General features: G+C 48.7%; 2 protein-coding genes across 6 annotated transcripts in view; one reads left to right on the top strand and one right to left on the bottom strand.

Moving 5' to 3' along the window:
- The window catches only part of LOC306974635 (kinase D-interacting substrate of 220 kDa B-like), a 51113-nt gene extending 36626 nt beyond the window's left edge, over nucleotides 1-14487 (bottom strand). For 3 of the 5 annotated variants that reach the window (XM_079571987.1, XM_079571989.1, XM_079571990.1), the window contains exons 1-11: nucleotides 14322-14487; nucleotides 11834-11993; nucleotides 10236-10334; nucleotides 6874-6972; nucleotides 5896-5994; nucleotides 3086-3187; nucleotides 2839-2937; nucleotides 2544-2741; nucleotides 1486-1584; nucleotides 1312-1410; nucleotides 970-1068 (exon numbers count right to left, since the gene is read on the bottom strand). In XM_079571987.1, the coding sequence (XP_079428113.1) occupies nucleotides 970-1068; nucleotides 1312-1410; nucleotides 1486-1584; nucleotides 2544-2741; nucleotides 2839-2937; nucleotides 3086-3187; nucleotides 5896-5994; nucleotides 6874-6972; nucleotides 10236-10334; nucleotides 11834-11965 (1125 nt within the window). In that variant the 5' untranslated portion in view covers nucleotides 11966-11993; nucleotides 14322-14487. Of the gene's footprint in view, nucleotides 1-969; nucleotides 1069-1311; nucleotides 1411-1485; nucleotides 1585-2543; nucleotides 2742-2838; nucleotides 2938-3085; nucleotides 3188-5895; nucleotides 5995-6873; nucleotides 6973-10235; nucleotides 10335-11733; nucleotides 11743-11833; nucleotides 11994-14321 lie in introns of those variants that run through there. The other 2 variants (XM_079571988.1, XM_079571991.1) reach the window with 2 other exon arrangements.
- A 1345-nt stretch (nucleotides 14488-15832) lies between these two features.
- Nucleotides 15833-19339, top strand: LOC306974719 (uncharacterized protein; the record flags this gene model as incomplete). The annotated part of the gene is made up of 6 exons (XM_079572092.1): nucleotides 15833-15858; nucleotides 16987-17184; nucleotides 17687-17921; nucleotides 19002-19169; nucleotides 19240-19264; nucleotides 19328-19339. The coding sequence occupies exons 1-6, from the start codon at nucleotides 15840-15842 to the stop codon at nucleotides 19337-19339; spliced, it is 657 nt and encodes a 218-aa protein (XP_079428218.1). The 5' UTR covers nucleotides 15833-15839.
- Between the last annotated feature and the right edge of the window lie 5120 nt (nucleotides 19340-24459).

Raw genomic sequence — 24459 nt, 5'->3', positions numbered from 1 at the left:
GAGGAGCTGAAGAACAGAGGAGCTGAAGAACAGAGGAGCTGAAGAACAGAGGAGCTGAAGAACAGAGGAGCTGAAGAACAGAGGAGCTGAAGAACAGAGGAGCTGAAGAACAGAGGAGCTGAAGAACAGAGGAGCTGAAGAACAGAGGAGCTGAAGAACAGAGGAGCTGAAGAACAGAGGAGCTGAAGAACAGAGGAGCTGAAGAACAGAGAGGAGCTGAAGAACAGAGGAGCTGAAGAACAGAGAGGAGCTGAAGAACAGAGGAGCTGAAGAACAGAGGAGCTGAAGAACAGAGGAGCTGAACGACAGAGGAGCTGAAGAACAGAGGAGCTGAAGAACAGAGGAGCTGAAGAACAGAGGAGCTGAAGAACAGAGGAGCTGAAGAACAGAGGAGCTGAAGAACAGAGGAGCTGAAGAACAGAGGAGCTGAAGAACAGAGGAGCTGAAGAACAGAGGAGCTGAAGAACAGAGGAGCTGAACAACAGAGGAGCTGAAGAACAGAGGAGCTGAACGACAGAGGAGCTGAAGAACAGAGGAGCTGAAGAACAGAGGAGCTGAAGAACAGAGGAGCTGAAGAACAGAGGAGCTGAAGAACAGAGAGGAGCTGAAGAACAGAGGAGCTGAAGAACAGAGAGGAGCTGAAGAACAGAGAGGAGCTGAAGAACAGAGGAGCTGAAGAACAGAGGAGCTGAAGAACAGAGGAGCTGAAGAACAGAGAGGAGCTGAAGAACAGAGAGGAGCTGAAGAACAGAGGAGCTGAAGAACAGAGGAGCTGAAGAACAGAGGAGCTGAAGAACAGAGGAGCTGAAGAACAGAGGAGCTGAAGAACAGAGGAGCTGAAGAACAGAGGAGCTGAATAACAGAGGAGCTGAACAACAGAGGAGCTGAAGAACAGAGGAGCTGAACAACAGAGGAGCTGAACAACAGAGGAGCTGAACAACAGAGGAGCTGAAGAACAGAGTAGCTGACCTTGTCGACTGCGGAGACCTTCGCTCCTTTGTCGAGCAGCAGCTCCACAATCTCAATGTTCCTCATCTTCGTGGCTTTGATCAGAGGAGTCTCTCCATCCTGGAAACAAACATCATGTCAGCGGCCTGTTCTCTCGGTGTGACTCAATCAATCTCTTTAGTCTCTTCTCTCCAGTGTCTTCTTTAAAACTAATGTAAAATGCAAAAGGTTTGATGTAAAAATATATACTTTAAAGCAGTACTAAGACCTTTTGTTCATGTTATTCTTTTCAGAAATCCCCTTTTATTCATCATGCCTTTTTATTTAGTGTTTTGTGACTCTCAGCGCCCCCTGCAGACTCACCTTCGTGTACGTCTCTGTGTCCGGGTTGCACTGCAGAATGTCTCGGACCATGGTGGCGTTTCCTTTCTCCACGGCCCAGTAGAGGGCGGTCTTCCCCTCCTGTAACGCACAGAGCGGTCAGACGGTGGCGCTCTGACTGTGAGGGTGGTACCTGTGTGTGTGAGAGGGCTGTACCTGTCCCCTGATGTCGATGTCGGCGTATTTATGCAGCAGAGCTCTGACGATCTCCACATGACCTCCTCTGACGGCTCCGATCAGCACCGTGTCCCCGCTCTGCAAACACACACAGCAAAGATTAAATACACTTATTACACGGCTCTTCACAGCGTAAGTAGAAGCTCCGTTGATTTGAATGGGATTTCCCAACGTTCTACCGGTCATTATTTTCTGATAAAGGAGCTCTGAAAAAAATAACTCAGCTGCCCATGGCAACGGAGTTGGTGCTTTCATATCACTCCGCTCGTACGTAGCAGCGACACTATCTGTCCCGTCACTGAGAGAGAAGTCGGGGAATCGTGAGTCTGACTTTCAACTTACCCTGAGATTCACCGCCATTCCTCCAACTGCGCCTTCAGCTAAGTAGCTAGGCTAGCTACTAGCCTTGCTGCTTCTAGCCTAGCCTAGCAACGCGCAACTTTTGGGAACTATTTGTCGCGGACATCATTAAATAAACCTTTCGACCTTCATAAAAGTGTACGAAGTTTATGTAGTGTGTGTTCAGTTGACAGATTGGCCGAATAATCTGTCGGTGCTTATTTTCCCGATAATGACCAGCGTTCTATACATGATCCCTTACTTATTATTTTATTTGTTGTTAAAAACGATCTTGTTATTTTCTTTGTACCCGGTCTGGGATGTTTCTTTGTACGTACCCGGTCTGGGATGTTTCTGTGTACGTACCCGGTCTGGGATGTTTCTTTGTACGTACCCGGTCTGGGATGTTTCTGTGTACGTACCCGGTCTGGGATGTTTCTTTGTACGTACCCGGTCTGGGATGTTTCTGTGAACGTACCCGGTCTGGGATGTTTCTGTGTACGTACCCGGTCTGGGATGTTTCTTTGTACGTACCCGGTCTGGGATGTTTCTGTGTACGTACCCGGTCTGGGATGTTTCTGTGTACGTACCCGGTCTGGGATGTTTCTGTGTACGTACCCGGTCTGGGATGTTTCTTTGTACGTACCCGGTCTGGGATGTTTCTGTGTACCCGGTCTGGGATGTTTCTTTGTACGTACCCGGTCTGGGATGTTGACGTAGGTGCCTGCCTCCAGCAGGTCCTGGACGATCTCAGTGAAACCCTCTTTGGCTGCGATCATCAGAGCCGTGTTCCCGTCCTTGTCTGTCATGTTGACATTGGGCCCGCGCTTCAGCAGCTCCTTCACCACCTCCGTGTACCCGCCTCGCACGGCCACGATCAGAGCCGTCATGGAGTTCTGAGGGGCGGGGCACAGACGGGGCACAGACGGGGGGAAAAGAGTGTGAAAAAGTCAACCGAAAAGGGATTACTCAACAAAAACAGTGAGATCATACCGCCCCCTCCTGGTCGACGTCGGCTCCGTTCTCCAGCAGGTGCATGACGCAGTCGTAATGGCCTCTGCGCGACGCCCAGATCAGAGGAGTGGTGCCGTACTGCAACAGGACACAGCAGAGGTTAGCATGTGCCCGCCTCAGGCCCCAAGTTCTGTCCCCTGTGCCCGCCCTGTGCCCGCCCTGTGCCCGCCCTGTGCCCGCCCTGTGCCCGCCCTGTGCCCGCCCTGCCCTCGCCGTGCCCTCTGACCTTGTCGGAGCAGTTGACCTTGGCGCCGTGGTGCAGTAACAGTTTGACGATGTCGGCGTGTCCTCGTCCGGCCGCCCAGATGACCGGGTACACGCTGTACTGCTGTGGGAGACAAATACTTCAAATACTGCAGTACTGAACATGTAAAATAAATATGACGTTTTTTCTGCTTTTTTCCCTTTTCTTGCATATATAATATAGTGTGTTTTTGAGGTGTGGTTTTTACCTGTCCCGTGGTGTTGGGGTGTGGTTCGTACCTGTCCTGTGGTGTTGGGGTGTGGTTCGTACCTGTCCCGTGGTGTTGGGGTGTGGTTCGTACCTGTCCCGTGGTGTTGGGGTGTAACTCGTACCTGTCCCGTGGTGTTGGGGTGTGGTTCGTACCTGTCCCGTGGTGTTGGGGTGTAACTCGTACCTGTCCCGTGGTGTTGGGGTGTAACTCGTACCTGTCCTGTGGTGTTGGGGTGTGGTTCGTACCTGTCCCGTGGTGTTGGGGTGTGGTTCGTACCTGTCCTGTGGTGTTGGGGTGTGGTTCGTACCTGTCCTGTGGTGTTGGGGTGTGGTTCGTACCTGTCCCGTGGTGTTGGGGTGTAACTCGTACCTGTCCTGTGGTGTTGGGGTGTGGTTCGTACCTGTCCTGTGGTGTTGGGGTGTGGTTCGTACCTGTCCCGTGGTGTTGGGGTTCGTACCTGTCCCGTGGTGTTGGGGTGTGGTTCGTACCTGTCCTGTGGTGTTGGGGTGTGGTTCGTACCTGTCCTGTGGTGTTGGGGTGTGGTTCGTACCTGTCCCGTGGTGTTGGGGTGTAACTCGTACCTGTCCCGTGGTGTTGGGGTGTGGTTCGTACCTGTCCTGTGGTGTTGGGGTGTGGTTCGTACCTGTCCCGTGGTGTTGGGGTGTAACTCGTACCTGTCCCGTGGTGTTGGGGTGTGGTTCGTACCTGTCCCGTGGTGTTGGGGTGTAACTCGTACCTGTCCCGTGGTGTTGGGGTGTAACTCGTACCTGTCCCGTGGTGTTGGGGTGTGGTTCGTACCTGTCCTGTGGTGTTGGGGTGTGGTTCGTACCTGTCCCGTGGTGTTGGGGTGTGGTTCGTACCTGTCCTGTGGTGTTGGGGTGTGGTTCGTACCTGTCCTGTGGTGTTGGGGTGTGGTTCGTACCTGTCCTGTGGTGTTGGGGTGTGGTTCGTACCTGTCCTGTGGTGTTGGGGTGTAACTCGTACCTGTCCCGTGGTGTTGGGGTGTAACTCGTACCTGTCCCGTGGTGTTGGGGTGTAACTCGTACCTGTCCTGTGGTGTTGGGGTGTAACTCGTACCTGTCCTGTGGTGTTGGGGTGTAACTCGTACCTGTCCTGTGGTGTTGGGGTGTGGTTCGTACCTGTCCTGTGGTGTTGGGGTGTAACTCGTACCTGTCCCGTGGTGTTGGGGTGTAACTCGTACCTGTCCCGTGGTGTTGGGGTGTAACTCGTACCTGTCCTGTGGTGTTGGGGTGTGGTTCGTACCTGTCCTGTGGTGTTGGGGTGTAACTCGTACCTGTCCTGTGGTGTTGGGGTGTAACTCGTACCTGTCCCGTGGTGTTGGGGTGTGGTTCGTACCTGTCCTGTGGTGTTGGGGTGTAACTCGTACCTGTCCCGTGGTGTTGGGGTGTAACTCGTACCTGTCCCGTGGTGTTGGGGTGTAACTCGTACCTGTCCTGTGGTGTTGGGGTGTAACTCGTACCTGTCCTGTGGTGTTGGGGTTCGTACCTGTCCTGTGGTGTTGGGGTGTAACTCGTACCTGTCCCGTGGTGTTGGGGTGTGGTTCGTACCTGTCCTGTGGTGTTGGGGTGTAACTCGTACCTGTCCTGTGGTGTTGGGGTGTAACTCGTACCTGTCCTGTGGTGTTGGGGTGTGGTTCGTACCTGTCCTGTGGTGTTGGGGTGTGGTTCGTACCTGTCCTGTGGTGTTGGGGTGTAACTCGTACCTGTCCTGTGGTGTTGGGGTGTAACTCGTACCTGTCCCGTGGTGTTGGGGTGTGGTTCGTACCTGTCCTGTGGTGTTGGGGTGTAACTCGTACCTGTCCTGTGGTGTTGGGGTGTAACTCGTACCTGTCCCGTGGTGTTGGGGTGTGGTTCGTACCTGTCCTGTGGTGTTGGGGTGTGGTTCGTACCTGTCCTGTGGTGTTGGGGTGTGGTTCGTACCTGTCCTGTGGTGTTGGGGTGTGGTTCGTACCTGTCCTGTGGTGTTGGGGTGTAACTCGTACCTGTCCTGTGGTGTTGGGGTGTGGTTCGTACCTGTCCTGTGGTGTTGGGGTGTAACTCGTACCTGTCCCGTGGTGTTGGGGTGTAACTCGTACCTGTCCTGTGGTGTTGGGGTGTGGTTCGTACCTGTCCCGTGGTGTTGGGGTGTGGTTCGTACCTGTCCTGTGGTGTTGGGGTGTAACTCGTACCTGTCCTGTGGTGTTGGGGTGTGGTTCGTACCTGTCCTGTGGTGTTGGGGTGTAACTCGTACCTGTCCTGTGGTGTTGGGGTGTAACTCGTACCTGTCCTGTGGTGTTGGGGTGTGGTTCGTACCTGTCCTGTGGTGTTGGGGTTCGTACCTGTCCTGTGGTGTTGGGGTGTAACTCGTACCTGTCCTGTGGTGTTGGGGTGTGGTTCGTACCTGTCCTGTGGTGTTGGGGTGTAACTCGTACCTGTCCTGTGGTGTTGGGGTGTGGTTCGTACCTGTCCTGTGGTGTTGGGGTGTAACTCGTACCTGTCCTGTGGTGTTGGGGTGTAACTCGTACCTGTCCTGTGGTGTTGGGGTGTAACTCGTACCTGTCCTGTGGTGTTGGGGTTCGTACCTGTCCCGTGGTGTTGGGGTTGGCCTCCTGCTCCAGCAGCAGTTGGGCGACCTCGGTGCGTCCTTTATAACAGGCCCAGGTCAGAGCCGTCCACCCGCCCTGAAACACAGCACAGCCTTATGCTCTGTCCACACCAAACTCGTTTTGGCGCCTCCAAAGCGTCAGGTTTACATTTAAAATACATGGAGGACGCGCCTCTGGGGGGCGTCAGGAGGTCCCGCAGCGCCTCACGCGCCTCCTCTGCGGCGCGTTTTGAGGTTTTTCGCGCTTGGTGAGCGTTTGACGCCTCCAGGGCGTCGAGCGCGGCCGACGCTCGAGTTGGGAAATGTTGAACTTTTTGGCGAAATTCGCGAGCATCGACCAATCAGGAGCTTTCTCCCCATAGTGACGTACGTTGTAGCTGAGCCACCGGGGCAGATTCTACGCCGGCCCCACAGATGTAAACAAGTCACAAGTTACGGACGTTTAGCGTCTTTGTGAACCGGAGCTACAGCCGCTCTGGGACTTTTGTGTCTTTTTAGAAAGACACATCAGTGCTTCTTTATCTAAACACCAGGATTAAAAGCGGCGGAAGAACCGTTGAAAGCGACTCTCGTGCGAGCGCAGCTCCTGGAGCAAATGGTGAAACTCGCCAAACTGAGAACGCCTTCGGACGATCTCATGAATCCAGACACGGCGCCGACGAGCCCGTAGACGACGGTGTCTGGCTTTATGAAGCAATAAAAGCCAAGCCCCTCTCTCTATGTCATCCATGTTGATAACTGACAACTGACAACGGCAACAGAGAAGCTCCTCCCAACGCGCTCCACGACCACGCTCTTCTCTTGACGCGCGTCGAGAGCGTCTGACTTGAATGAGCACAGGCGTCCAACAACGGGCGTGACGCGCGTTTTTGACGCCCAAATCGAGTTTGGTGTGGACGGAGCATTAAACCTCGGCCTCGTGAGTGACTCCGTTTCCCATGATCCTCCTTGTTACCATGTCGCGGTGCTCGATGTAGGCGCTGTTCTCCAGGAGCTCGTTCACCACATCCAGATGCCCTTCCTTCGCCGCAGAGATCAGCGCCGACCAGCAGTCCTGAAGAACAAACATACAACAAACATCACACAAACATACAACACACACATCACACACACATCACACACACATCACACAAACATCACACAAACATCACACAGAACGATCTGATCAGCACCAAAACAAGGCGGGATTTGAATTTTAAATTTCCAAATGAACTATTGTGAGGTTGGCCGTGTGTGGGAACAGCCAGATCCTTGTCTGTCCAGGTCCAGCTTTTTGTTTCTGTCCTCAAGCGTCTGACCTTTGCTCACAGCTTCAAATCTACAAAGGTTTGATATCGATCCAATCACAGGCAGGAACCGAATGAACCACCAGAGAAACATGTCCTCAAATATTCCTGCTTCCTCTTGTCTCAGAGTGTTGTTTTTCCAAACGTACTTTGTTTACAATGTGAACTGTTCTGATGACGCCTTGTTCCTTCAGTTTTTAGATCGTTCACATTAGTCTCCGCTCTTTGGCCGACGCTTCATAAAACACGTTACATCCATGACCACAGACTTGTCACTCACCCCCTTCAGGGATAAAATAAACCAGCCTGATCCAGATGCACCAGCAGAGGTTACATCAACCGAAGATTCTCTGTCATTTACGGAACATTTTAAGCTTTGACGGAACATTTCAAAGACCGTCCGTCATTTTGAAGGATAATTAAAATAAAGACGCAGCTCTGCTGTTTTTCAGAGCGCGCGGCTCTCTCTCTAAAAGCTAGCTAACTTTCTGGGCGCTAACAACAACCACGATGCAAACACGATTAAGGTGAAAAATATCCTTCTCATCTCACGTAAGTCTCAGGACGACCCCCCCCTCTCTCTTTCCCTCCCCGTGTGTTTCTGAGGCTGTAGTGCAGTGACGTGAACACCCGCTGCTTCTTAAACGTTAAAATAGAGAAAATGCAAATAGCTCCACTTTACACTAGCATTAGTGTAACAGTTTTCCACTGAGAGACAGTTCATACACATTTCTGTAGCAAAATGTGATTCAGATGTTTAGTTTAACTCATGCAGCGATCTCAATATACTGTATATATCTCTCGAGATAGAGAAATATAGATATAGATATAGATATATAGCTATATAGCTATATAGATATATAGCTATATAGCTATATAGATATAGATATAGATATAGATATATAGATATACATATACATAGCAGGGTTCTAGACTGCGACCAAAATGCTCGCATATGCGACTATTTTTAGAGAATGTGCGAGTAAAAAAAATAAGTGGTAGCATCTGTGCGAGCAAAAAAAAAGAAAAAGCCTAATAGGCTTTATGAGGAGTGCTACAAATAACGTTATAAACAGCGTCTCCAGAGCTCTCCTCTGAGAACACACACACACACACACTGCACAAACACGCACGCACGCACCACCCAAGCTTCCACTATTATTGAAGAAGTCAGCTGGTAGTTTACGCTAAAAGTTTTGTCCAGGCAAGTGCCCCGCTCTCCCTTTTTGTCCCAGGGACAGGTGAAACACAGACAGCAACAGAAGCCACGTGTCCCGACATGAATTAACCTTCTATTACTTTCTGCCAATGCGCACTTTCCGACAGTTTATTCCCCAAAGAAGTATCTATTTTCACTTTTATGTTCGCCTTTTGGGGCGGTAGCGCTGCAGCCGAGCAGCGAGCTCACGAGCGCAGGTCAGAGAGAAGCACGCGCACGAGAGGAGACGGGAGCACGAGCTCGAGAGGAGACGGGAGCACGAGCTCGAGAGGAGACGGGAGCACGCGCACGAGAGGAGACGGGAGCACGAGCTCGAGAGGAGACGGGAGCACGAGCTCGAGAGGAGACAGGAGCACGAGCTCGAGAGGAGACAGGAGCACGCGCACGAGAGGAGACGGGAGCACGAGCTCGAGAGGAGACGGGAGCACGAGCTCGAGAGGAGACAGGAGCACGCGCACGAGAGGAGACGGGAGCGACTGGAGAGGAGGAGACAGGAGCACAAAGAGCTCAGCGGTTTATGTTCCTACCTGAGCTCGCTCTGATCTCCTCGCGGTCAGAAAAAGCTTGTTTTAGAGCGCAAATGTAAAGCTAATGGAGAGCTAACGTAAAGCTAACAGAGAGCTAACATAAAGCTAACAGAGAGCTAACATAAAGCTAACGTAAAGCTAACAGCTGCTGTTATGGCCCGCCGTCTCCCTCAGCCGCAGCAGATTCAGCTCCTGTATTTTATTTAGGCTTTAGGCTAAAACAGGTACTTTTTGCCTGTGATTAATACGGTCTTAATTGGCAGTAATGCATAATTTTATAAGTGAATATCCTGCAAGTGATATTGCAGATTTGGAAAGAAAGAGACAAACAATTGCCAAGGAAGATGAATAATAATGGATTGAAAACACAAAATTAAAGCAGAACAATGCAAAAAAATTATAATAAAATTATATAAAATCACTAATATTAATATGAAAAACTCAATTTTAAAAAGTTTTAACACTATTTTAGTCATTGTTAGGATCAATTATAAGTGATTTCGAACATGTTTATAATTGTCCTTGTTTTAATTTATTAAAATGGTGAATTTTGATATCGTGTCTCGAGTCTGTGCGACCAAAATATTGTCTGTGCGACCAAATGAAAAAGTTGGTAGCACCAGCGCTACTAAAATAAAAGTTAGTCTTGAACCCTGCATAGGCTGTGTAAATGTCTGTAAAAATGTTTATAATGTGAGATTAATTCTTGAAGGAAAACAAATAGCTCATTGTTTCTAACCCTGTCCGTCAAAATGAAGGAGAGAAATGATCCCTGGCAAACCCACTGTGCAGCACACAGCTGGGTTTTTGAGTTTTTCCTCGCTGTGCTGGAGAGTCTAAAGACGGGACACCCGCACCGCTCGGCGCCACCTGCTGCTGAAGCTTAGTACGACATTATGTTGACCTGGAACAGCCTAACCTGGATACTTCATTCCCCTGAACCTTACATTGTCTTATTCACTGCAGCTGTGAGGAAACTCCTGTTGTGATATTGGGTTCTAGAAGAAGAATACTGTGGTTTCAACATGGTCTTCATACAGGGGTTCTCAACCCGGGGTCACGACTTCATGGAGACAAATAAATAAGAATATTATTGTTATTGTATTGTAGAGTGTCATTATTTTGATTTAGCCGTGTCTTTTTCATATCTGGACGGGCAGAACCAACAGCGGTGGTTTATTCATGAACACGGACACACATGTGAACGCGTGTGCTCAGGTAACCGCGGCGACGGGACGGTGTTTCCATGGAGACGCCTCTCCATCGTGATCCTGGAGGAACTCACCACGTCGTCCAGGTTAACGTTGGCTCCTCTGCGGATCAGCTCCTGCACGATCTCCAGGCTGCCCTGCTCGGCCGCCAGCATCAGCGGAGTCTGCCCGTTCTGGAATACACAGAAATACTTCAGGTACGGCTCAGTTACTCTGGAATATACACAGAAATACTTCAGGTCAGATACGGCTCAGTTACTCTGGAATATACACAGAAATACTTCAGGTCAGATACGGCTCAGTTACTCTGGAATATACACAGAAATACTTCATACTAATGTTATATTAGTATTATATCAATGTTTCTTATAAGGGTGCAACTAACGATTATTTTTCTATCGATTAATCTATCGATTATTTTTCATGTTACCGATTATTTTTTCATTTAAAATGAAGAAAAAAACATTGATGTTTCCAAATGGCATGGCTTTTATTTATTTACTATTAGTCTATTTTCCCCACTTTTTAAAATGGCAAATGGTCCCATTCTCTCACTTCTGTCCCTGACCCACAGTTTGGGAACCGCTGATTTAAAACTAACTGAAACCTGCACCTGACGGTTATTTCTGTCTGACCACTGAGAATTAGCCTGTGAGTCGCTCAACTCGTTACAGACTGTGCACATTCAGAGAACCAGAGTTACTGTAAGTTACTGTGCTCGTGTGGATTCAACTCCTCTTTGAGACAAAAAGGCCACAGACACGGCTTTACTCTCGTCTATCCATCAAACTACTGTCCTGATTCTCCACTAGACACAACAAGTAGAGAGTTTAAATGAGTGTGTGGCCGATGCCCCGAGTCTGCGCAGAGAAAACATGAGAGCTGCGCCCGGACACGGGGACGTGATGCAGCCGCGCATGAGGGCAGCATGAGGGGAGTATGAGGCGAAGCACCGGGAGACAGACGCCGAGCGGGACACGAGCGGAGAAGCACTCGCGTGTTGGGAGAGACGGGGAAGGCGGTCGGTCTCTCCTGCTCATTCACTTCAGCAGACTGCTCCGTTTTGGTGTTATATGTGGCAAAGTAGGCGGAGAGTGCGTGCGCGCTGTCAGAGCCTGTCCCGTAACAACGCGTTGATTAATCAGTGAAACAACACCGTAGTTTGACTAAGATGCGGGGCCTTTGCAGCCGCGGGTGTTTTCGTTTCACATGTTCGTTCATAGCCGTTGTGCTGTAGCCTAAATCACAAGCGATACTGCAGTTGGAAATGATTGGAGCGCACACAGCAGTCTGGCGTTAGCCAGGTTAGTTGTGCTGCTGTGATATGACATTTCCGCTCGACACAGTGTGCAAACAACAACATTATTAGGCCGTTTCTGGAAATACTCCCACACTGTTGACGACTTTTGCCGTGCTTTTCCCCCCTCGCTCGCAGCGTTTGCATTACGCGCAGCCACGCTGGAAGTGAAATGTAAACAAGCGACGCGTCGACGCACAAAAACGGCGTCGACGTATTTACGTAATCGACGACGTCGACGACGTCGATGCGTCGTTGCAGCCTTAGTTTCTTACGTCGCTGCGTCCGTATACCTCCTTATATCATTTATATTAATGTTTCTTACGTCGCTGCGTCCGTATACCTCCTTATATCATTTATATTAATGTTTCTTACGTCGCTGCGTCCGTCCACCTCCTTGTATCGGTCCAGGTGAGCCTTGAGTCCGGCCAGGTTCTCCTCCTCCACCAAACCAAACAGGTTCTGGATGGCCAGGGTGGTCATCTTTATGGAGGTGGTGGTGTCCATGTCTGCAGAGGTCAGAGGTCACGGACGCCTGAGGGACAAAGGTCAGAGGTCACGGACGCCTGAGGGACAAACACACATGAGGCATTCACAGCTTTATTAAGCCCTCACACCTGCCCCCTGCTGCCCTCACACCTGCCCCCTGCTGCCCTCACACCTGCCCCCTGCTGCCCTCACACCTGCCCCCTGCTGCCCTCACACCTGCCCCCTGCTGGTCAGCCCTCACACCTGCCCTCACACCTGCCCCCTGCTGCCCTCACACCTGCCCCCTGCTGGTCAGCCCTCACACCTGCCCCCTGCTGGTCAGTCCTCACACCCTCCTGTCTTGGTGTTAGTTTGTCAAATTGTACCTGTTGAAATTGTTACATATTGTTTGTTTGTCTTTGTTTGTTTAATTTGTATTTATTTTATTTTTTTCGATGATGCCATTTCTGTAATCGTCAAGTGCAATTAATCAAAATCATAATCGAATTTCGATTACTTGCAGATAGGGCTGAAACAACTAACCGATTAAACGACAACTAATCGATTACTAACATAGTTGTCAACTATTCCAGTATCGATTAATCGTTTTCTAGTGAACACAGACTAAAATAGAGCAGAAAAGACATGACAATTATGTGTTTTGGATGAAAACCTACTTTGTTTTTGAAGTTCGGGTCTGCAGTGTTTTGTACATTGTAAATTTCATAAATATCTGTCTTTGTCTCGTCCAATCAGAGCAGAATCAGCACAAAGAGCCTCTACAAACGTTTACCTCAAGCGCCGCCTCTTTAGCTTATGTGACCTTTCACAGCCAAGCGATTAATCGATTAATCGTAAAAATGATCGGTAGATTAATCGATTACCAGAATAATCGTTAGTTGCCGCCCTATTTGCAGAACCAAAGAGGGTTTATATATATAACCCTAACCCACACATAGAATCACTGAAAACATGTTTATGTTCATCTATAATTTACAGCAGAAGTTTCCCTGTTTCTGCTCACGGTGAATCATTGTTGTGACTGAAATAAATCAAGTAAACAATAGATTCAGAAAAAGAAGAAAACAGGACAAAACCCAGTCCCATAATTACAGCCTTTACACACGAACCGAGCCTTTATTTAGAGCCGCTGTCTGCTCCACCACACACACCACCCACAAAAACATGTACAACAGCATTCAGGCCTGACTCTAACAGGCCACACCCATAAACACAACACACCACCCACCAAAACATGTACAACAGCATTTATCTGTGTTCAGGCCTGACTCTAACAGGCCACACCCACAAACACCACACCACCCACAAAAACATGTACAACAGCATTTAGGCCTGACTCCAACAGGCCACACCCACAAACACATGTACAACAGCATTTATCTGTGTTTAGGCCTGACTCTAACAGGCCACACCCACCAAAACATGTACAACAGCATTTATCTGTGTTTAGGCCTGACTCTAACAGGCCACACCCACAAAAACATGTACAACAGCAGCTTTAATCTGTGTTCAGGCCTGACTCTAACAGGCCACACCCACAAAAACATGTACAACAGCAGCTTTAGTCTGTGTTCAGGCCTGACTCTAACAGGCCACACCCACAAAAACATGTACAACAGCATTTATCTGTGTTCAGGCCTGACTCTAACAGGCCACACCCACAAAAACATGTACAACAGCATTTATCTGTGTTCAGGCCTGACTCTAACAGGCCACACCCACAAAAACATGTACAACAGCACCTTTAATCTGTGTTCAGGCCTGACTCTAACAGGCCACATACATAAACACTGCAGGAAGGATCCATTACACTGTTATTCTTCCCCCAGGGCCATAAATCATCATAAATCATCATAAATCTGCTGCATGAACGGCCTTTTAATCTCGGTCCAAAGGCTGCGGTGAAAACAGCAGCAGCTCGTGCTCAGACACTTCCAATAATATCTATTTAATAATGTATAAGGATCTGCACAGGAATGTAACCGCATTATAAACAGATCCTATTATTGTATCAGTGTGAACAGCTGAGCCGCGCCCTGATCCAGACAAATACCGACATTTATTATTATTTACAAAGAAATAAAGCAGATATTTAATAAAGATAAGCCATTGTGCACTCGCTGTTTAAAATAACCTGAATAACCTTCAAAACCCGGCAGGACAAATGAAGAAAACTGCAGAATAAAGGCTGATGGTAATAATGTCAGTGCTTTTTAGCTGTGGTTTAATTGATGTGATTATTTGTGCTCGATATTTATCTGCGACACTCCCTTTTTTCCTCCCACATCCATCATTTATCAATCAATAACGTAAAGGATGCTGGTCCCGATGTCAGACGGTGGTAAATGTCCTCCTTTCACCCGGTTTTCGGTACCTTTTGGGTGAGAAAGTGCCCGGTTCGCGCGGGTCCAGGTACCGGCTCTCCGGGGGTTCGGTGTCCGCCTCACGAGCGCTGTCAGTCGGCTTCAGTTCGTGAGACACTCCGCTCTATTCTCCATCAGCAGCAGCGGCCATCTTTGATCTGAAACAACAGCGGAGGAGACAGGCAAGCCCGCGAACACACAGCGGCGCGTGCGCAGGCGGATCCTTCAAAGTAAAACCCTCCCGGACTGAAAGACTGGATTAAAGAGGACATTTACCGAGTCTGAGGGAAAGGGAATATCTATATATACTTATAAAACAGTAATAAAGCGCGTGATTACGTTTTCACGCGCGGCACTGGTTTGTATTTCCAGTTTAAAGGCGCCAAAAATAAGTGTTTTATTATTTTGAAGCAACGGATGCGGAGCGGATCTGCTCTGGTGAAGAACAGCCCGTAGACTGCAGCTTTTATTATTATTATTATTATTAGTAGTAGTAGTAGTAGTAGTATTATTATTATTATTATTATTATTATTATTATTATTATTATTATTATTATTATTATTATTATTATTTGTATTATTATTTGTATTATTATTTTTATTTGTATTTTTATTTTTATTTTTATTATTATTATTATTATTATTATTATTATTATTATTATTATCATTATTATTATTATTATTATTATTATTATTATTATTATTATTATTATTATTATTCATGTACGAGTCAGTCACAATAACAAAATCTAAAGTCAGAAATGTCGAAGTGGGAATTTTAAAAATAAAACAGCCTTCTTAATAAAACAGAAACTTTTCTATATAAAACTGATGCATTATTATTATTATAACGACTAGGCCGGGATCAGCAAATACATGTGTTTTTTATCAGGATAAGCACAGTTACATCAGGCTCATGAGGCGCTTTTACCATCATCTGTCCCAAAAGTACAATTACAAAGTGCAATTAAAAAAAAAAACTCACTCCGTCACAAATGAACTCAAAAATACTGAAAATATCAATACAACGAGACGCCGCTAAAAAATACGTTTTATGTTAGAAAAATTAGGGTAAAGCTGGATTGTGCTCGGTTTAGACGGGGTTAAAGGTTAAACGTCCGCGACTGGAGCAGCTTTTGTCTTTTGGTTTTATTGTGAAAAGTCAGCACTTCCTGTTGTGAAATCAAAAGTAAAAGTAAAAGTGTGAGAGTCAGACGGAGCAGCTCTCACGGAAACACAGGTTTGTTTTACTTTATCACAGCATTTACACTTGTATTACTCACTAACTCTCATTTACTCTGAAACTCTGCTCTTTTATTACTCACTAACTCTGACTTACTCTGAAACTCTGCTCTTTTATTACTCACTAACTCTGACTTACTCTGAAACTCTGCTCTTTTATTACTCACTAACTCTGACTTACTCTGAAACTCTGCTCTTTTATTATTCACTAACTCTGATTATTACTATTATTGTTGTTGTTGTTGTTGTTGTTGATGTAAATTCTCTTTTCTCTCAGCAGCAGAGACATGAGCAGCACCGCCTCAGGTGAGATTCACAAACACACAGAGCTCAGACCAAAGCTCGGATAAAATCATGTTTGTGATTCTGTTTTCCTCTTTATGATGAAATGTTGAGACACAGGAAGTCCCGCCCACGCGCTTCCTCTTTGAGCTCAGAGTCATTGACAAATCACTGAACTTTTCAAGTTAAAAAACATCAGATGTTCAGGTTTTAATCATTCTGAACATCAATTTCAATATTCACGGATTCATCCTGAGATGTTTCTCCTGTTTGAGTCTGAGACAGCTCAGTTCTGTTTGTTTCACTGAGATGTTTCTCCTGTTGAGTTTGAAACAGCTCAGTTCTGTTTGTTTCACTGAGATGTTTCTCCTGTTTGAGTCTGAAACAGCTCAGTTCTGTTTGTTTCACTGAGATGTTTCTGCTGTTTGAGTCTGAAACAGCTCAGTTCTGTTTGTTTCACTGAGATGTTTCTCCTGTTTGAGTCTGAAACAGCTCAGTTCTGTTTGTTTCACTGAGATGTTTCTCCTGTTTGAGTCTGAAACAGCTCAGTTCTGTTTGTTTCACTGAGATGTTTCTCCTGTTTAGTCTGAAACAGCTCAGTTCTATTTGTTTCACTGAGATGTTTCTCCTGTTTGAGTCTGAAACAGCTCAGTTCTGTTTGTTTCACTGAGATGTTTCTCCTTGTTTAGTCTGAAACAGCTCAGTTCTGTTTGTTTCACTGAGATGTTTCTCCTGTTTGAGTCTGAAACAGCTCAGTTCTGTTTGTTTCACTGAGATGTTTCTCCTGTTTAGTCTGAAACAGCTCAGTTCTGTTTGTTTCACTGAGATGTTTCTCCTGTTTGAGTCTGAAACAGCTCAGTTCTGTTTGTTTCACTGAGATGTTTCTCCTGTTTGAGTCTGAAACAGCTCAGTTCTGTTTGTTTCACTGAGATGTTTCTCCTGTTTAGTCTGAAACAGCTCAGTTCTATTTGTTTCACTGAGATGTTTCTCCTGTTTGAGTCTGAAACAGCTCAGTTCTGTTTGTTTCACTGAGATGTTTCTCCTTGTTTAGTCTGAAACAGCTCAGTTCTGTTTGTTTCACTGAGATGTTTCTCCTGTTTGAGTCTGAAACAGCTCAGTTCTGTTTGTTTCACTGAGATGTTTCTCCTGCAGCGTCCTGGCGGAAGTTCCACCTCCTGCCCAGCGGGGGGAGCTGTGCGGTGCAGGTGCAACAGGAGCTGATACAGAGACTGAACTACAGGGGGCACTGCGGAGTCAACGACCCCCAGGACTGTGATTATTACCTGGTGTTCTGTCCAATCAGCTCCAGAGTCGGAACTGACATCAGCGAGAGCGAGAGGAACATCCCAGGTGAGAACTTTAACCTTCACCCAAACTCTAACAACATCAGAGAGAGGAACATCCCAGGTGAGAACTTTAACCTTCACCCAAACTCTAACAACATCAGAGAGAGGAACATCCCAGGTGAGAACTTTAACCTTCACCCAAACTCTAACAACATCAGAGAGAGGAACATCCCAGGTCAGAACTTTAACCTTCACCCAAACAACATCAGAGAGAGGAACATCCCAGGTCAGAACTTTAACCAAAACCCAAACAACATCAGTGAGAGGAACATCCCAGGTGAGAACTTTAACCCTCACCCAAACAACATCAGTGAGAGGAACATCCCAGGTCAGAACTTTAACCCTCACCCAAACAACATCAGTGAGAGGAACATCCCAGAACATCCCAGTGATGTTCTGGGATGTTCCTGTGATGTTCCTGTGATGTTCCTCTGATGTTACTGTAATGTTCCTCTAATGTTCCTGATGTTCCTGATGTTCCTGATGTTCTCCTGTCGTCCCTGCAGGAGATAAACCCGCCGTGCTGGTCGTCCTCCATCACACCTTTAACCCTCAGTACGTTTTCCGTCAGAGTAAACACCTGGTGCAGAAGAAGAACGTGGTTCTCACCGTGGACATGCTGTTCCACCAGGGGGCGCTGCTGCTGTGCCCTCAGAACGACCAGGCCTGGGCCTCATTGGAGACGTACATCTGGGTAAGACCTCCCTCTAAGAGGAACCCTCCCACCAGGGGGCGCTGCAGGTACAGTTACTGCTCTGTACCTGCAGAGCCCTCCCACCAGGGGGCACTGCGGGTACAGTTACTGCTCTGTACCTACATAGCCCTCCCACCAGGGGGCGCTGCAGGTACAGTTACTGCTCTGTACCTGCAGAGCCCTCCCACCAGGGGGCACTGCAGGTACAGTTACTGCTCTGTACCTGCAGTGTCCTCCCACCAGGGGGCACTGCAGGTACAGTTACTGCTCTGTACCTACAGTGTCCTCCCACCAGGGGGCGCTGCAGGTACAGTTACTGCTCTGTACCTACATAGCCCTCCCACCAGGGGGCGCTGCAGGTACAGTTACTGCTCTGTACCTGCAGAGCCCTCCCACCAGGGGGCGCTGCAGGTACAGTTACTGCTCTGTACCCGCAGTGCCCTCCCACCAGAGGGCGCTGCAGGTACAGTTACTGCTCTGTACCTGCAGAGCCCTCCCACCAGGGGGCGCTGCAGGTACAGTTACTGCTCTGTACCCGCAGTGCCCTCCCACCAGAGGGCGCTGCAGGTACAGTTACTGCTCTGTACCCGCAGTGCCCTCCCACCAGGGGGCGCTGCGGGTACAGTTACTGCTCTGTACCCGCAGTGTCCTCCCACCAGGGGGCACTGCAGGTACAGTTACTGCTCTGTACCCGCAGTGTCCTCCCACCAGGGGGCACTGCAGGGACAGTTACTGCTCTGTACCTACATAGCCCTCCCACCAGGGGGCGCTGCAGGTACAGTTACTGCTCTGTACCCGCAGTGTCCTCCCACCAGGGGGCACTGCAGGGACAGTTACTGCTCTGTACCTACATAGCCCTCCCACCAGGGGGCACTGCAGGTACAGTTACTGCTCTGTACCCGCAGTGCCCTCCCACCAGGGGGCACTGCAGGTACAGTTACTGCTCTGTACCCGCAGTGCCCTCCCACCAGGGGGCGCTGCAGGTACAGTTACTGCTCTGTACCTGCAGTGTCCTCCCACCAGGGGGCGCTGCAGGTACAGTTACTGCTCTGTACCTGCAGTGCCCTCCCACCAGGGGGCGCTGCAGGTACAGTTACTGCTCTGTACCCGCAGTGCCCTCCCACCAGGGGGCGCTGCGGGTACAGTTACTGCTCTGTACCCGCAGAGCCCTCCCACCAGAGGGCGCTGCGGGTACAGTTACTGCTCTGTACCCGCAGTGTCCTCCCACCAGGGGGCACTGCAGGGACAGTTACTGCTCTGTACCCGCAGTGTCCTCCCACCAGGGGGCACTGCAGGTACAGTTACTGCTCTGTACCTACAGGGGGCGACAGAGGAGTTTATAACGTGTTTGTGTTTGTTCCTCAGGACTCGCCCGCTTTCGGGAGCCGCTGTGAGTGTTTTACACATTATTCTGTCTCACTTCTTACGCCCTGGTTCTTCTGTGACCCCTCAGGTTCATATGTGACCCCTCAGGTTCATATGTGACCCCCCTCAGGTTCATATGTGACCCCTCAGGTTCATATGTGACCCCTCAGGTTCATATGTGACCCCTCAGGTCCATATGTGACCCCTCAGGTTCATATGTGACCCCTCAGGTTCATATGTGACCCCTCAGGTTCATATGTGACCCCCCTCAGGTTCATATGTAACCCCTCAGGTTCATATGTGACCCCCCTCAGGTTCATATGTAACCCCTCAGGTTCATATGTGACCCCCCTCAGGTTCATATGTAACCCCTCAGGTTCATATGTGACCCCCCTCAGGTTCATATGTGACCCCCCTCAGGTTCATATGTGACCCCTCAGGTTCATATGTGACCCCTCAGGTCCATATGTGACCCCTCAGGTTCATATGTGACCCCTCAGGTTCATATGTGACCCCTCAGGTTCATATGTGACCCCCCTCAGGTTCATATGTAACCCCTCAGGTTCATATGTGACCCCCCTCAGGTTCATATGTAACCCCTCAGGTTCATATGTGACCCCCCTCAGGTTCATATGTAACCCCTCAGGTTCATATGTGACCCCTCAGGTTCATATGTGACCCCTCAGGTTCATATGTGACCCCCCTCAGGTCCATATGTAACCCCTCAGGTTCATATGTGACCCCTCAGGTTCATATGTGACCCCTCAGGTTCATATGTGACCCCTCAGGTCCATATGTGACCCCCCTCAGGTCCATATGTGACCCCTCAGGTTCATCTGTGACCCCCCTCAGGTTCATATGTGACCCCTCAGGTTCATATGTGACCCCTCAGGTTCATATGTGACCCCCCTCAGGTTCATATGTGACCCCTCAGGTTCATATGTGACCCCTCAGGTTCATATGTGACCCCTCAGGTTCATCTGTGACCCCCCTCAGGTTCATATGTGACCCCTCAGGTTCATATGTGACCCCTCAGGTTCATATGTGACCCCTCAGGTTCATATGTGACCCCTCAGGTCCATATGTGACCCCCCTCAGGTCCATATGTGACCCCTCAGGTTCATCTGTGACCCCCCTCAGGTTCATCTGTGACCCCCCTCAGGTTCATATGTAACCCCTCAGGTTCATCTGTGACCCCTCAGGTTCATATGTGACCCCCCTCAGGTCCATATGTGACCCCTCAGGTTCATCTGTGACCCCCCTCAGGTCCATATGTGACCCCTCAGGTTCATCTGTGACCCCCCTCAGGTTCATATGTGACCCCCCTCAGGTTCATATGTGACCCCTCAGGTTCATATGTGACCCCTCAGGTTCATATGTGACTCCCCTCAGGTTCATATGTGACCCCCCTCAGGTTCATATGTGACCCCCCTCAGGTTCATATGTGACCCCTCAGGTTCATATGTGACCCCCCTCAGGTTCATATGTAACCCCTCAGGTTCATATGTGACCCCTCAGGTTCATATGTGACCCCCCTCAGGTTCATATGTAACCCCTCAGGTTCATATGTGACCCCCCTCAGGTTCATATGTAACCCCTCAGGTTCATATGTGACCCCTCAGGTTCATATGTGACCCCTCAGGTTCATATGTGACCCCTCAGGTTCATATGTGACCCCTCAGGTTCATATGTGACCCCTCAGGTTCATATGTGACCCCTCAGGTTCATATGTGACCCCTCAGGTTCATCTGTGACCCCTCAGGTTCATATGTGACCCCTCAGGTTCATAAGTGACCCCTCAGGTTCATATGTGACCCCTCAGGTTCATATGTGACCCCTCAGGTTCATATGTGACCCCTCAGGTTCATATGTGACCCCTCAGGTTCATATGTGACCCCTCAGGTTCATATGTAACCCCTCAGGTTCATATGTGACCCCCCTCAGGTTCATATGTGACCCCTCAGGTTCATCTGTGACCCCTCAGGTTCATATGTGACCCCCCTCAGGTTCATATATGACCCCCCTCAGGTCCATATGTGACCCCTCAGGTTCATATGTGACCCCTCAGGTTCATATATGACCCCCCTCAGGTTCATATATGACCCCCCTCAGGTCCATATGTGACCCCTCAGGTTCATATATGACCCCTCAGGTTCATATGTGACCCCTCAGGTCCATATGTGACCCCTCAGGTTCATATGTGACCCCTCAGGTTCATATGTGACCCCTCAGGTTCATATGTGACCCCCCTCAGGTTCATCTGTGACCCCTCAGGTTCATATGTGACCCCCCTCAGGTTCATATATGACCCCCCTCAGGTCCATATGTGACCCCTCAGGTTCATATGTGACCCCTCAGGTTCATCTGTGACCCCTCAGGTTCATATGTGACCCCTCAGGTTCATATGTGACCCCTCAGGTTCATATGTGACCCCCCTCAGGTTCATATGTGACCCCTCAGGTTCATATGTGACCCCTCAGGTTCATATGTGACCCCTCAGGTTCATATGTGACCCCTCAGGTTCATATGTGACCCCCCTCAGGTTCATATGTGACCCCTCAGGTTCATATGTGACCCCCCTCAGGTTCATATGTGACCCCTCAGGTTCATCTGTGACCCCTCAGGTTCATATGTGACCCCTCAGGTTCATATGTGACCCCCCTCAGGTTCATCTGTGACCCCTCAGGTTCATATGTGACCCCTCAGGTTCATATGTGACCCCCCTCAGGTTCATATGTGACCCCTCAGGTTCATATGTGACCCCCCTCAGGTTCATATGTGACCCCTCAGGTTCATATGTGACCCCCCTCAGGTTCATATGTGACCCCTCAGGTTCATATGTGACCCCTCAGGTTCATATGTGACCCCTCAGGTCCATATGTGACCCCTCAGGTTCATATGTGACCCCTCAGGTTCATATGTGACCCCTCAGGTTCATCTGTGACCCCTCAGGTTCATATGTGACCCCTCAGGTTCATATGTGACCCCCCTCAGGTTCATATGTGACCCCTCAGGTTCATATGTGACCCCCCTCAGGTTCATATGTGACCCCTCAGGTTCATATGTGACCCCCCTCAGGTTCATATGTGACCCCCCTCAGGTTCATATGTGACCCCTCAGGTTCATATGTGACCCCTCAGGTTCATATGTGACCCCTCAGGTTCATATGTAACCCCTCAGGTTCATCTGTGACCCCTCAGGTTCATATGTGACCCCTCAGGTTCATATGTGACCCCTCAGGTTCATATGTGACCCCTCAGGTTCATATGTGACCCCTCAGGTTCATATGTGACCCCTCAGGTTCATATGTGACCCCTCAGGTTCATATGTGACCCCTCAGGTTCATATGTGACCCCCCTCAGGTTCATATGTGACCCCCCTCAGGTTCATATGTGACCCCTCAGGTTCATATGTAACCCCTCAGGTTCATATGTGACCCCTCAGGTTCATATGTGACCCCTCAGGTTCATATGTGACCCCTCAGGTTCATATGTGACCCCTCAGGTTCATATGTGACCCCTCAGGTTCATATGTGACCCCTCAGGTTCATATGTGTCTGATCTTCAGTCACGTAAACACAGCGCAGACGGCGTTAGCATTTAGCCTCTCCCTCTCTCCTCTATAGCTCCAAAACAGGTCAAGATAGAAGCTACCAAGCTCTTCCACGTTTTCCCTATTTAAATATGGTTACGTGAAGTGTTCCACTACAAAGTATAATTACACACAATTAAACAATGTGGATTTTCTAAGCGGATAAAAGGGGGGACTATATTGTAAGGCGTAATAATACCAGGAGTAGTTTGGCATCCGCGCAGTAAAGTGAAGATTACTGCACGGATTTCAAACTATTACAATGTGTGTGTGTTATTACAGTGTGTGTGTTATTACAGTGTGTGTGTTATTACAGTGTGTGTTTGTGTGTGTGTTATTACAGTGTGTGTTTGTGTGTGTGTTATTACAGTGTGTGTGTTATTACAGTGTGTGTGTTATTACAGTGTGTGTGTTATTACAGTGTGTGTGTTATTACAGTGTGTGTGTTTGTGTGTGTGTTATTACAGTGTGTGTTTGTGTGTGTGTTATTACAGTGTGTGTGTTATTACAGTGTGTGTGTTATTACAGTGTGTGTTTGTGTGTGTGTTATTACAGTGTGTGTGTTATTACAGTGTGTGTGTTATTACAGTGTGTGTTTGTGTGTGTGTGTTGCAGGCTCGTGTGACATCTGCTTCACCGTTGTGTTTTTGTTGATCCTCATCGTTGTCGCTCTGGGACTTTGCCTTTTTGTTATGAATGTAACTGGTGTCGTCCCCGTGTAGAACATCAGGAACACGGACCTGTGACTGCATCAACATCAGGATCATTGTCACTTCTGCTTTCAAATGATGTCATTCAAAACATAAAACATGACCTGTCTCCCGTTGCCATAGTGACGTGTCTCCCTTTGCCATAGTGACCTGTCTCCCGTTGCCATAGTGACCTGTCTCCCGTTGCCATAGTGACGTGTCTCTCGTTGCCATAGTGACCTGTCTCCCGTTGCCATAGTGACGTGTCTCCCGTTGCCATAGTGACTTGTCTCCCTTTGCCATAGTGACCTGTCTCCCGTTGCCATAGTGACCTGTCTCCCGTTGCCATAGTGACGTGTCTCCCGTTGCCATAGTGACGTGTCTCCCTTTGCCATAGTGACGTGTCTCTCGTTGCCATAGTGACCTGTCTCCCGTTGCCATAGTGACGTGTCTCCCGTTGCCATAGTGACGTGTCTCCCTTTGCCATAGTGACCTGTCTCCCGTTGCCATAGTGACCTGTCTCCCGTTGCCATAGTGACGTGTCTCTCGTTGCCATAGTGACCCGTCTCCCGTTGCCATAGTGACCCGTCTGTCGTTGCCATAGTGACGTGTCTCCCGTTGCCATAGTGACCCGTCTCCCGTTGCCATAGTGACCTGTCTGTCGTTGCAGGGTGGTGGAAGCCCGTCTTCTTCTCCTCCGTGGTCGGCGTCTCCGCACTCGCCCTGTGGCTCCTCCTGTTCGGGCGGGAAAACTTTAATAAACTCTTGTTACGTTCAGTCATGTTTATGAAAGCACATATACAAACATACATGTACTAAAACATACATGTACTAAAACATACATGTATGAAAAATAAAATAAAGTTGTTCTGATCATGACTTGTTTTTGTTTTTTCTTAAACCAAAAGTCTGTAGGTAAATATATTATTATTTAAGTATT

This window comes from Gobius niger (assembly GCF_951799975.1).
Source record: "Gobius niger genome assembly, chromosome: 15".
In the NCBI taxonomy this organism is placed as follows: Eukaryota; Metazoa; Chordata; class Actinopteri; order Gobiiformes; family Gobiidae; genus Gobius; species Gobius niger.
Note: the sequence above shows the minus strand (reverse complement) of the source record. Positions and strands in the feature narration are given on the sequence as shown.